The following is a 12463-nucleotide window of genomic DNA, read 5'->3' on the forward strand; positions in this document are numbered from 1 at the left end:
GTTCTATGATTGTTTGCCTGTCCGCCCCAAAGTTGTTTTTAGTGGTATAATATTTTTCCTATTAACCAGGGGAAAGCAGGGCAAAGAAAAGTTCCCTTGAAGTCGTTTTCTGAAATTCATAGGTTCTCGTCGCCATCCTCTTCCCTTGACAGTTACAGAACACCTGTTCTGTGGATCATAGGTCATCATGAGCATGGCTGCCTCTAACTCATGAGAGTCCAAACACTATAGGAGATCGCTGTCGGGTTGGCAAACCTCCAGATACTTCACTACCCTCTCGCCAAGCCTGGGAGCAGACATTCCGTCTAATGTGTTACCAGTGGGGGTGCAAAATGATGCGCCATGAAAACAAATTAGCTCCGTTTACCAGATCATAAGCCTGTTTACCCTTGGACTCAACTGTCTCACTTCTGAGTTGGGTTTTATTTCTGTTTTGTAGTAGATAAAGAATAGGGACAAAGAAATTATGTACTTGTAGCCATCTTAGTAAATACTATGGTACAGCCACGCAGTGAAACACTGAAACACTGCAGATGTAAAAAACAATGGAGCTCCCTGTGTTCTCACTTAAGATCATCTCCAGGATTGGTTTTACACTTTGAAAAAGCAAGGTACAGAGCACTGTAAAAAGTACACACACACAAACGACAATAAAACAACAACAACTGCTTAGGGAGAAGGGAAAAGTACACACATTGCTTTTATTTTGAGACATATTAATCTTTTGACCTATTCAAAAATTTTAATTGAGTCAAACCCAGTGCCTTGCACATCCTAAGCATACATTCCACCACTGAGCTATACCCCAGTCTGTTAAACTAAATTTTTTTTGTGTGTATGTGTGGTACTAGGCCTTGGACCCAGAGAGATTCTACCTCTGAACTATACCCCCAGCCCTTTTTATTTTTTGTTTTAAAAAAGGGTCTTCTTCATCCTCCTATCTCAGCCTCCCAAGTATTGGGATTACAGGTGTGTGCACCATCACACCCAGCTAATTAAACTTTTTAAGTGTTGTGGATGAATAGGAAAAAAGAGATTACCTCTAACTCCAGTGACCAAGGAAGGTGTTGTGTTGGAAGAGAGCCATGGAGAAGACACCAGCCTAACTATTTGCTAACCTCTCCATGGACACCAGATTCACAAAAGTACTAAAATCATTATGGGGCACATTCATTCTGAAATCAAGTCCCCAGAAGGCCTCTTGGCAGTGGTCTTTTCTTGAATTTTGCAAGTACTTACTTTGTGCTACTAGGGAAATGGCAGAAGACAAACCACATGTGGACCCCATCCTACTCTCACCTGGAGTCTCAGAGAAGACAGGCATGACCCACGCAATTAACAGTCAGTTACTGGGGCTCAGTGTGGTGTCACAGAGGTTGGGGGCATGAATTACCTATCAGGAGGCAGTCTCACTTAGCAGTGATGTGCAGATACTGTCCTACCACAAAAACTCCTTTGATGTCTTTTTCACACTAATAAGCACAAATGACTCTGAGAAAGGAGGGTTTTGGGAAGATAGCTTGAGGCATAAAGTTACTTCACCAGCTTTCTAGTAACAAATGCTTACACATGCACACACAGTGATCTTGCCCACCCCCGTGTTTCATAAGTACCTGCACTACTCAGACCCTGAAGGTCTTGCTGTAGGATAGAGCTTGGAGCCAGACCGCTGGGCTTGAGGTCTCTGCCCTGCCACTTCCTGAACAGTGTGTCCTTGGGCAAGTCACTTCATCTCTGTGCCTCAGTTCCCTCATCTGAAAAAAAATATGTCTACCCCTGTGGGCTGAAGCAAGGGTAATAAAAAGTACTCGGGGACAGTGCTCAATCCTATGTACGTATATAAGTACTTGTACTTTACTTAGAAAGGGTTGGTTCAAGTACAGCTAGATCCAGGATGTCAAACAGTATCATCTGGACCCGACAGTTCTCCTACTCTGTCATGTCCTATCTCTCCTTTTCCTGAGCTGACTTCCATCTCAGCCTTCTTCCAAAGGTGGCAGAGATAACCTTTGTGCCTTTTCGGTTATCTTCTCACCCTTGTGGCTGGGAGATGGGCTCAGGTCCACTTAACTGCCACGGAGAGGGTGGTTCCTCAAGGGAAGGAGTGCTGCACACCTTCTTTATATATTTATATGTACCAGAATTTGCAATATTATTAAGCAGCTGATTTTTCATGTGTTTATTAATTGGAAATGAGAGGAAAGAAATCTGCTATGATTTATATTCCATTAATTTTGTAACTATTGTATTACCTGCATATACTAAACATATATCAGTTTCTTTGTTCTATCTCTGTTGTCATAATTTGGTTTATGACCTGGTTTGTTTGAATTGAAAAGAAGTGTATCTTAATTAAAATAGTTCTCCTTGAAGAGAAATGTATATCAGAAAAGTGTAAGCTTTTCTTAGCTCTTGGGCCTTAAAACTCTGTGGTCATTTTGTCTGGTTCTCTTTTAGGACTGTACGAAAAGAGTACATCACTGCAAAGTACGTAGATCACAAGTTCTCGAGGAAGACCTGTTCCTCCTCATCAGCCAAGCTGAATGAGTTGCTTGAGGCCATCAAATCCAGGGATTTACTTGCACTAATTCAAGTCTATGCAGAGGGCGTAGAACTAATGGAACCACTGCTGGAACCTGGACAGGTACAGCCGCTCTAAAATCATAGCACGGGGGTAAAAAGTGAAATGATAGCTTATATTATTCTACCATGACGTAATAAGATTCTTATACGTTAATTGGAGTCAACATGCCTTAATCACGAGAACTTGGGGCGTCTAACTTGGAGTCGCTGGAGGGCAACAGTGTACAATCTCTCTGCTTAATGTTCTCCCTTCCCTTCCTAGGAGCTGGGGGAGACCGCTCTTCATCTTGCCGTCCGAACTGCAGACCACACATCCCTCCATTTGGTTGACTTCCTTGTACAAAACTGGTATGGTTTTGTTTTCTGTGTTGATTAACCGAGCATGACTTACAAGCTGGCTCAGACCAGTCCTATTGGTGGCCCGCATCAGGACTCAAAGTGGTTTTTGTACCAAGTCAGATCAGAGAAATCTAGGGTACGCATGCCAGGAGACCTCAGTGTTGGTGCTTCACCTCTGCCATTGTGTCGTGAAAGCAGCCACAGGCATTATGTTGAGTGAGTGAGCAATGGCTGCGTTCCAGGACAGCTCTGTGTGTAAAACGAGGTGGCCAGATAGGGCCTACAGGCTGCAGTTTGCCAGCCCTTGGCCCAGTAGATGTCAAAGACTGTCCTTGTCCAAAAGCCTGCTGCACTAGAAGAGGCTGAAAGAGAGAAGACTTCATAGCGCAGGTCAGCTGTAGTTGGAGATTTGCACTGGTCATAAGCTCAGGATAAGGCAGCAGTGTGTATGGCTAGAGCAATAGCTAATTCAAATTAGGGACGCACTGATAGGTTTTAATGCTGAAAACAAAATGTTTAGACTTGCTAAATTCTTTTTGGGCCAATTTGTGAGCAGCAGACTATGAGAAGGAGCTGGAGCTTATCCAAAAGACAGTGAACAAGTGGGCACGGTGGCACACGCTCGTACCCTTAGTACTTGAGCTTAGTACTCTAAACTCAGCACTTCAGGGTTCCAAGCCAGCCTCAGCAACTTAGTGAGGCCCTGTTTCAAAATAAAGAATAAAAATAGGGCTAGTGGTGTATCTCAGAGGTAGAATGCCCGAGTTCAATTCCCAGTACCATAAAAACCATAAAAAAAGAAAGAGAGAGAGAACAAGTAGGGGAGGAGATTTGAACCCACATAGGAAGAAGCCACATTGTTTCATGGCTTGGCCTCTTTCTTAGAGGTAACATAGCAAAGTAGAACTTAAAAACATTGACTACAGAGCCAAGTTGCCTGTGTTAAATCCCCCCCCCTTTTTTTTTTGGTAGTAGGGATTGAATTCAGGGGCATTATACCTTAAAATTATACTCCAGGCATTCTTATCTTTTATTTTGAAACAGAATCTCAATAAGTTACTGAGACTGGCCTCTAACCTTCAATCCTCAGCCTCCAAAGTACTGAGATTACAGTTATTGCACCACTGTGCCCAGCTCCTTGTTTTTATTTTAATAATTATGAAAGCAAGCTCTTAGCCTCTCTGGGCCTTGATTTTTTTTACCTGTAAAATTGAGGCTATTATTAGGACCTTGTCATGTGGGTGAGAAGATTAAATTAGCTGTTAGATTTAAAAGCTAAGCAATAGTCTGTCCTGTGAAGGCACTCAATAAAGATTGGCCATTAATGTCACTGTGTTACTGATAAATTTAAATGTAATGTTAGAAACATAATTTTCTCTATTCATCACAAGTCTCAAATTTGAGTTGCTTATTAGCACAGAAATAAGTGGTTATAGCAGGAAAATCATGGGTTCATGGCCAGCCTGGGCAACTTAGTTTGGCTCTGTCTCAAAGGTACGTGTGCATGCATGCACGTGCACACACACACAGAAAAAGGAATGGGTAAGTGTAATAGTTTCCCTCTATCTGTGGTTCTGCTTTGAGTTGTCATTTACCGCAGTCAACTATGATCTAAAAATACTAAATGGAAAATGTTATTGGAGAACTCATTCATAACTTTTGAATACCATTCATACGCCAGGTCTGGTAGCACACACCTGTAATCCCAGTACATGGGAGGCTGAGACAGCATCATTGCAAATTCAAAGCCAGCATCAACAATTTAGCAAGGCTTTCAGCAACTTAGAAAAATTGTGTTTCCAAATAAAAAATAAAATTTGAAAAAAAAATAGGGCTGGGACTGTAGCTCAGAGATAGAATTCCTCTGGGTTCAATCCCCAGTACTGATTAATAAATTAACATTTGTTACAGTATGTTACTATAATTACTCTCAATAATTGTTTATTATTAACTGTTGTTAATTTCATTGCCTAATTTAAAAATTAAATTTCATCCATAGGTATATATGTATAAGAAAAAAACACTATATAGGGTTCTGTGTTGTTCATGGTCTGGGGTATCTGTAGACTGTCTGGGAACATGTCCCCTATGGGAAAGGGAAGAATGACTGTGTTAGGCTGTAGATTAAGTCCTTTTTCCTAACAGTACTGTAATTGCAGTGGGAACCTGGACAAGCAGACATCCTTGGGAAATACAGTTCTGCACTACTGCAGTATGTACAGCAAGCCCGAGTGCTTGAAGCTGCTTCTGAGGAGCAAGCCCACTGTGGACATCGGTGAGTGTGGCTCCGAGCCCCTCGATACCCAGTCTCAGAACATGAGGCTCGCGTGTGACCTTGTCATCTGATGTTGTTCCTTGCCTTTTTAAGATGTATCCTAGATAATGCAGTTTTATTTTTTTCCCTCCACATCAGTGAACCAAGCTGGAGAAACTGCCTTGGACATAGCAAAGAGACTAAAAGCTACCCAGTGTGAAGATCTGGTAAGCAAAGATTGGATGGGAAATTCATTAGACAGAGCTGCCCTGCAGATGTCATTCTGAGGAACTGGAATGGAAGCCACAAGAAGCAGATTTATGTATTTATTTATTTAACACTTGCTGAAGACATTCACATAAGCACTAAGCTACACTGGAAAAAGCGGTGGAGTGATAGATTTGTCATCCACGTGTCTTTTGAACATGGTTATGACGCGGAAGCTGAAAGGCACTTGAGAGGTATTGGTATGAGATGGAACCGTGGATTGAGGTCTTGCCTTTTCTCTGCCACACCATTAGGCTTGCTCTGCAGCTAACAGTGAAGAAAATTTATTTTGGAAGCCATTTCCCAAAACCATGCAAGGAAAGCTCAGATGGTTTTCATGGTTTTTAGAATGTTAAGCACTCTAGGCCTCCGACAGCTCCCTGTCCTGTGGCCACACTCTTTTTGACACTAATAGTTCTTGCTTAATAATCCGGACCTTCAAGCTAGCTTGATTCCCCTAATATTAGTACTGTGTTAGCCTGTTTTTCTGTGGCTGATAATACCATAGACTGCGAAGGTTATAGAGAAAAGAGATCTGTTTGGGCTCATGGTTCTGGTTCAGAGTCCGGGGACCACATCTTAGGGTGCCTTCCTCCTGACACATGGTGTCACTCGTGAGAGACAGCGCACACCTGTGTGTTCTGATCCACAGCCCTCTGAAGCCACGAGTGGTGGTCAGTCACAGCAGCTACACCTTGATAGCCTTCTCAACCCTCATCACTTCCAGAGGCCCCACCTCTAAGCACCATAACTGGATTAAGCTCCATCCTCTCAATGCCTTACAGTGGTGATTAAATTTTACATGAGTTTCAGAGAGGACAAACCATATTCAAACCATAGTGCATGAAAAAGGAAGAAATAGGAAAAAAGAAGTTCTATTCACTCAAGTGCCTACTAAATGCCAGGTTCCAGGTCGAGCGGTCAAACTTTTTACTTTTTTTATTCTTTTATTTTTTTTTTTTTTTCAAATTTGGGGATGTTACCCAGGGGCTTTCGGCTGCCAAGCTACACCCCCTGCCCTATTTTTTATTCCTTATTTTGAAAGAGTCTCACTAAGTTACGGAGGGCCTCACTAAGTAGCTGAGGTTGTCCGCAAACCACAATCCTTCCGTCTCAGCCTCCTAAGTACTGAAATTACAAGCATGAGCCACCATGCTCAACTACTTTTTTATTCTTGAAAGAATCTTTGGGGGGGGGGGTTACTAGGGGCATTCTACCTCCAAGCTACATCCCATAGCCCTATATTTTATTCTTTATTTTGAAACAGGATCTCACTAAGTTACAGAGAGCCTCACTTAAGTAGCTGAGGCTAGCCACTGAACCTCTTGTCTCAGCCTTCCAAGTATTGGGATTACAAGCATGCACTACCATGCCCAGCCTTGACAGAATTCTTTGGGACAGATAACCTTACCCACCGTGTGTGTGTGTGTGTGTGTGTGTGTGTGTGTGTGTGTGTGTGTGTGTGTGTTTACCAGGGATGGAACCCAGGGCATTCTACCTCTAAGCTACACCCCAGTCCTAGTGTGTGTGTGTGTGTGTGTGTGTGTGTGTGTGTGTGTTTTACCAGGGATGAAACCCAGGGCATTCTACCTCCAAGCTACACCCCAGTCCTATTTTTATTCTTTATTTTGAAATGGGTCGGACTGAGTTGCAAAGGGCTTTACTAAGTAGCTGAGGCTGTCTCAGCCTCCCAAATACTGGGATTACAAGTGTGTGCCACCACACCTGGCTTCCTTACCCACATTTTAATGGTGGCTCACACCTGTAATCCCAGATACTCAGGAGGATGGTAAATTCAAGGCCAGCCTGAGCAACTTAGTAAAATCCTTCCTCCAAATAAAAATGTCTGGAGTCTCAATGGTAGAAAACCCCTGGTTTCAATCCCCATTACCACAGACTGACCAATAGATAAGGCTAAAGATGTTGCTCAGTTATAGAGTATTTTCCTAGTATACATGAGGCCTTGGATTCCATCCCCAATACTACAAAAAATAAAGAGGAGAAAAAGAAAGAGAGTCACAGATGAGCTGGGACTTTAAAGACCTATCTTAAACTTAACAGACTGTTGATTTTGTTTTCCAGCCAGGAGTTTGCAGTTCTGAGACTCACTTTAATAATATTAAGAAAGCTTTTTGTTTTTGAGAAAGGCTCTGCCTGCAGTCCTTTGCAGTCTCCCTGGTGGGCACATGCACAGCTTGTCTGGACAGAGGCAGATGTGCCTACAGTGCACCTACCGGTGGTTCTTTTGAGACCAGGAAGCGGGCAGGATTTGCTCAGGGTGTGCTTCGCGCTGTAATTAAAATAGCGTGCACTTGCTCGTGCTTCCAGCTTTCCCAGGCCAAATCTGGAAAGTTCAACCCACACGTCCATGTGGAATACGAGTGGAACCTTCGACAGGAGGAGATGGACGAGAGCGATGACGATCTGGATGACAAGGTGAGTGTCAGGCTGGCCGTGACCTCGCCCGCCCAGCTGCTCTGCACTGCGTAGATAAGAACCTCGTTTTGTGAGGTGGGTTGATTTTGGTCTTTAACCCTGTTGGGCACCACTGACAGCTGTATTTGCCAGGGTTTGCCAGAGAAGCAGAACCAAAAGGATAGAAAGAAGCTTATTGTAAAGACTCAGTTCACATGATTGTGAGGCCAGCAGGCTGCAAAGCCCTGCAGGATTTTGTGTGGCTGAGTCGAGAGAAGGCGCAGTCAGGAAGCAGAATCCTTTGGTCTTCAAGGAATTTGTTCTTGTCTTAAGCTCATTCACTCACTGGATCAGACCCATTTACATTATGGAGAATAATCCAAAGCCTGTTGCTTTAAATGATAATCATGGCTAAAAAAAATAAGGAAATAAAGCTTGACAGCGACATCTAGACTGGAACACCATAGCCTAGCCAAGTTGACACATCAAATTAACCTTCAAAACAGCTGATTAATGCCGGGCGTGGTAGTGCACACTTGTAATCCCAGCATTTGGGAGGCTGAGACAGGAGGATCGCAGTTCATGGACAACCTCAGCTACTTAGTAAGGCCCTGTGCAACTCAGTGAGACCCTGTTTCAAAATAAAGATTAAAAAATGGAACTGGGGTTGTAGCTCAAAGGTAGAATGCCCCTGGGTTCCATCCCCAGTACTGCAAAAAAGAAAAATCTGATTAATACATTCTAACAGTGGTAAATTATGGAGTACTTAAATATGGACCTGAGTGTCTTAATTATATTACCTCAGGCCGTAAGAGATACTGCTGTCGTCCCCTTCTACAGAAGTGCAAGCTCGCACAGAGTACTTAGCAGCTTGTCTGAAGTCTCATAGCTAGTGAAGACAGCCTCAGGACAAAGTCTAGTTCCCTGAGACACTCTCATAGGTGGTTCTAAAAGTTTATTCATGAGTTTATTCATCAAACGTGCGCTCTGTTACCTCCATGCCGGGCGGGATGTTAAGGAAAGGGTAGAGAGGTCCTAAAGCCATTCACCACTTCAAGAGGAGATTAATTTTTATCAGTGTGTTAACTATTATAATGAGAATGTGGAAAATCCTGAGACATATTCAGAATATGGAGCAGCTACACCATGGATGGGGCTAGAGATAGGGAAGAGGAGTGGGGCCCTCTTAGGAAGTTGCAGCAAGCGCTGTACTGAGTCGGCGGCACAGCTGTTTCTGAGGTCTCTGCAGGTCCTGGGGCTCTAGGTCAGGCTTCTAACTGGGCGTTCGAATGAGTACTGATACCATCACTACAACACAATTTTTTTTTTTTTTTGTGGTACTGGGGGTGGGACCCAGAGGCTTTCTACCTCTGTGCTATACTATACTCCCAGACCTATATTATATTTTATTTGGAAACAGGGTCTCACTAAGTTGCTGAGAGCCTCACTAAGTAGCCGAGGCTGGCTTCGAACCCATGCAATCCTCCTGTCTCAGCCTCCCAAGCATGGGGATTACAAGCGTGCGCCACCACGCCTGGCTTACCACAACACACTTTTAGAGAAACCATATGACCAATAATGTTTTGGAGGTGTGTGGGGGTGCACACTCTATCCCACTACATGGGATAAGACAGGAGAATCACAAGTTCAAAGCCAGCCTCAGCAACTTAGCAAGACTTTGTTTCAAAATAAAAAGATAAAAAAGGACTAGGGGTGCAGTTCAGAAGTAGAATGACCCTGAGTGAAGTCCCAGTACCACATACACCGGAAAAAATTGGTTTGAAATCCAAGAGTGGGCAGGATTCACATATCTGAATCCTTGGCATGTAGATGGCACCTCGTAACCATGGCATGGATGAGTTGACTTTTCAAGAGATACAAATGAGCCGGATGTGGTAGCGCACACGTGTAATCCCAGCACTCGGGAGGCTGAGATCGGAGGATCGTAGTTTGCAGACAGCCTCAGCTACTTAGCAAGGCCCTTCGCAACTCAGTGAGACCCTGTTTCTTCAAATGTAAAAAGACTAAAACATGAGGCTGGAAGTGTAGCTCAGAGGTAAAATGCCTCTGGGTTCCATCCCCAGTACCGAAAAAAGAGAGAGAGATAAATGAGAAGAGAGATGAAGATTCAGGGCTTCAACAAGAGGGGGCTGAGCAAGGAACAGAGCTTAAAGGAGCAGGTTGCAGATAGATGGAAATGCTGTTGCAGGAAGGTATTCGTTAAGTCAAGGTAGCTGTGACCTTACACTGTGCTTCTGATGCTCTGCTGATCCCTGACCAATGCTCACTAGTGTGCTTGCCAGTGGGAGCATGGGAAAAAGTAAGTCTTCCCTTGCACCGTGACGTTACTGTGAGGCTCCTGTGACGGCTGACCTCGTAAGACGCAGGGACCCAAACAGCCACCTACCCCAGCCTGCGGAGGCCCTCCGCAGGCTCCAGGGTGATCCTGGGTTCTCACCCCATCCACTCCTGTCTCATCTGCCAGCCGAGCCCCATCAAGAAGGAGCGCTCCCCCAGACCTCAGAGCTTCTGCCACTCCTCCAGCATCTCGCCCCAGGACAAGCTGGCACTGCCAGGATTCAGCACTCCACGGGACAAGCAGAGGCTCTCCTATGGAGCCTTCACCAACCAGATCTTCGTCTCCACAAGCACAGACTCACCCACGTCACCAACCGCAGAGGCGCCCCCCCTGCCTCCTAGGAACGCCGGGAAAGGTATGGGCTTGACAGGGCTGTGTGACTCCATCCTCAGAGTGGGTAGTCTGCCCGGCTCCGAGGTTAAAATTCAAGTCACATTTCAGTGGCCGGATATGGAGTATATTTTCAAGGACAGCTTGAATGAAGGGCCCGCGGTGAGTAGGTACCAGGCAGCGTTGTGGCCACTCTTCAGGCATTATCTCTTGTTAACCTCACAACAGGCCTATGAGCGATGTGCTTTTGTGCCCGCTTAAGGTTCAAAAAGGTACAGAGTGACTTGCTCAAGGCACAAAGCCGGTACGTGCTATAGAATTGCGATTCGGTGTAAGATCTGCTTGGCTCCAAAACCTGTGTTCTTTGTAATATAGCACGAAATTTGCATTCTTCTAAAGTTTACTTTTCTCTACACTAAGATGTTTCTGTGTTCAAGATGCTAGTAGCAGTAGATATTAATACTTCTGAAGCATTTGCCTTACGAGAGGCCCTAAGCCAAGCACTTCTCATTCCGTGGTCTCAAAGTAAGGCAGAGACTACAGTTACGGGCACCATGCAGACAAGGGGACTGTGCTTCAGGGACACCTCTGGTTCTCAGCTACTGGGGATTCGAACCCAGGTCCTAAATGACCACAACTCGCGCTTCTCTGCTCTCTGACGAGGACTGTTCATCCCTGTCCCTGAGCGGCCTCCCGGGGTGGAGTCTTGCTCAGAGCAGGGTTGTTAAGCTCTGTGTTGTCACACTCGTCCAGGGGACCAGCACGGTGGACTCAGGGTCCAGCATCCTATTCTGCAGCAGCCAGGTACTAGTACTGTACCCTGTGTCCAGAGTATATCCAGCTCAGAAAATCAGTTCCTGCCCATATCAGGACAAGTCAAAGCACAGAAATGTCAACTCTGAAAGGCCAGCCCAGCCTAGGGCATAGTGGAGAGGTGCCCAAAGCTGCAGTTTGATTTTGGCGTCTGCCATTTAATCCGAATGCAGTCTTCTCCGCGTGTGCTGAGCCCGTGCTAGCACAGGTTCCGAGGGCCTTCTCGGACACAATACCATGCCTATTTGAATCACACTGAGGCTATTTTCTGGGAAATGTGAGCTTTATTCAGAACTGTTTTTTCAGAGCTTATTCTCCATTGAAATAGTGTTATAAATGGGAGCTGTGTTCTTAGACCCCGAATGGCCTCATAGATCATAAAATAATGGTGAAAAGTTAAAATAAGGCTTTGGCATGAACAGTTCTCATCAAAAATGATCCTAACAGGAGTAGCACATGTAAGCCAAAGACATAACCTGCCAGTGTTTCTCACCATTCCATACACTAGAATGCTCTCTTTAAAGTCACTAAGCTACTAAGCTGCAGGTCTGTGGTGTACAAGTACTGTGCTGTGCCTCCCTCTGAGTAATGATACTCCCCATCAGGGCAGCATTTTAGCCAGAGCAAAGATTCCCTTTCTGAACCCTAAATAGGACCATGAGGAACCTGCACACCAAATAAATGATGGAGGGCGGGACTCTGAAAGATTTCGTGACCCCTAGTCATGGTTACTGCACACCGTGACGAGCTCTCTAGGAGGCAAGGCCCTGGTCAAGGAAGGTACCTGGTCAGAGAGCCTCCAGGTCACTACAAATCTGGAGCCCAGTGGTGACAGAAGAAACTGGTACCAGAGTCCCAGGGGCCAACAGACATCCTCCCCACCCCTCCCATCCCCTTCTCTAGTTTTTTCTCAAGGGGCCACAGAAGCCCATAAAATACACTCTCTGGCTCAGGGCCAAGCATCTCTCCTGCCTTGAATAAATTCTAACGGAGCTTTTTACCAAAGACCCAGAAGACAAAGACTAAATTTATTTAGTGATTCAGCTGCTGAAACAAGAGCTTAGAGACTTGGCCATAGCAACTGTGGTCAACTAAGGATAAAC

At 44.8% G+C, this 12463-nt stretch overlaps 1 protein-coding gene across 4 annotated transcripts in view; it reads left to right on the forward strand.

The window, feature by feature from the left end:
* ASAP1 (ArfGAP with SH3 domain, ankyrin repeat and PH domain 1) overlaps nt 1-12463 on the forward strand; it is a gene marked incomplete at both ends in the record, with an annotated part of 307685 nt that overhangs the window by 269351 nt on the left and 25871 nt on the right. For all 4 annotated transcript variants that reach the window (XM_080694994.1, XM_080694996.1, XM_080694995.1 and 1 more), the window contains 6 exons: nt 2458-2644; nt 2846-2931; nt 5082-5197; nt 5336-5403; nt 7772-7879; nt 10344-10572. In XM_080694994.1, coding sequence (XP_080551120.1) covers nt 2458-2644; nt 2846-2931; nt 5082-5197; nt 5336-5403; nt 7772-7879; nt 10344-10572 — 794 coding nt within the window. The remainder of the gene's footprint in view (nt 1-2457; nt 2645-2845; nt 2932-5081; nt 5198-5335; nt 5404-7771; nt 7880-10343; nt 10573-12463) is intronic.

The sequence above is a fragment of the Muscardinus avellanarius genome (assembly GCF_963383645.1).
Source record: "Muscardinus avellanarius genome assembly, chromosome: 4".
NCBI lineage: Eukaryota > Metazoa > Chordata > Mammalia > Rodentia > Gliridae > Muscardinus > Muscardinus avellanarius.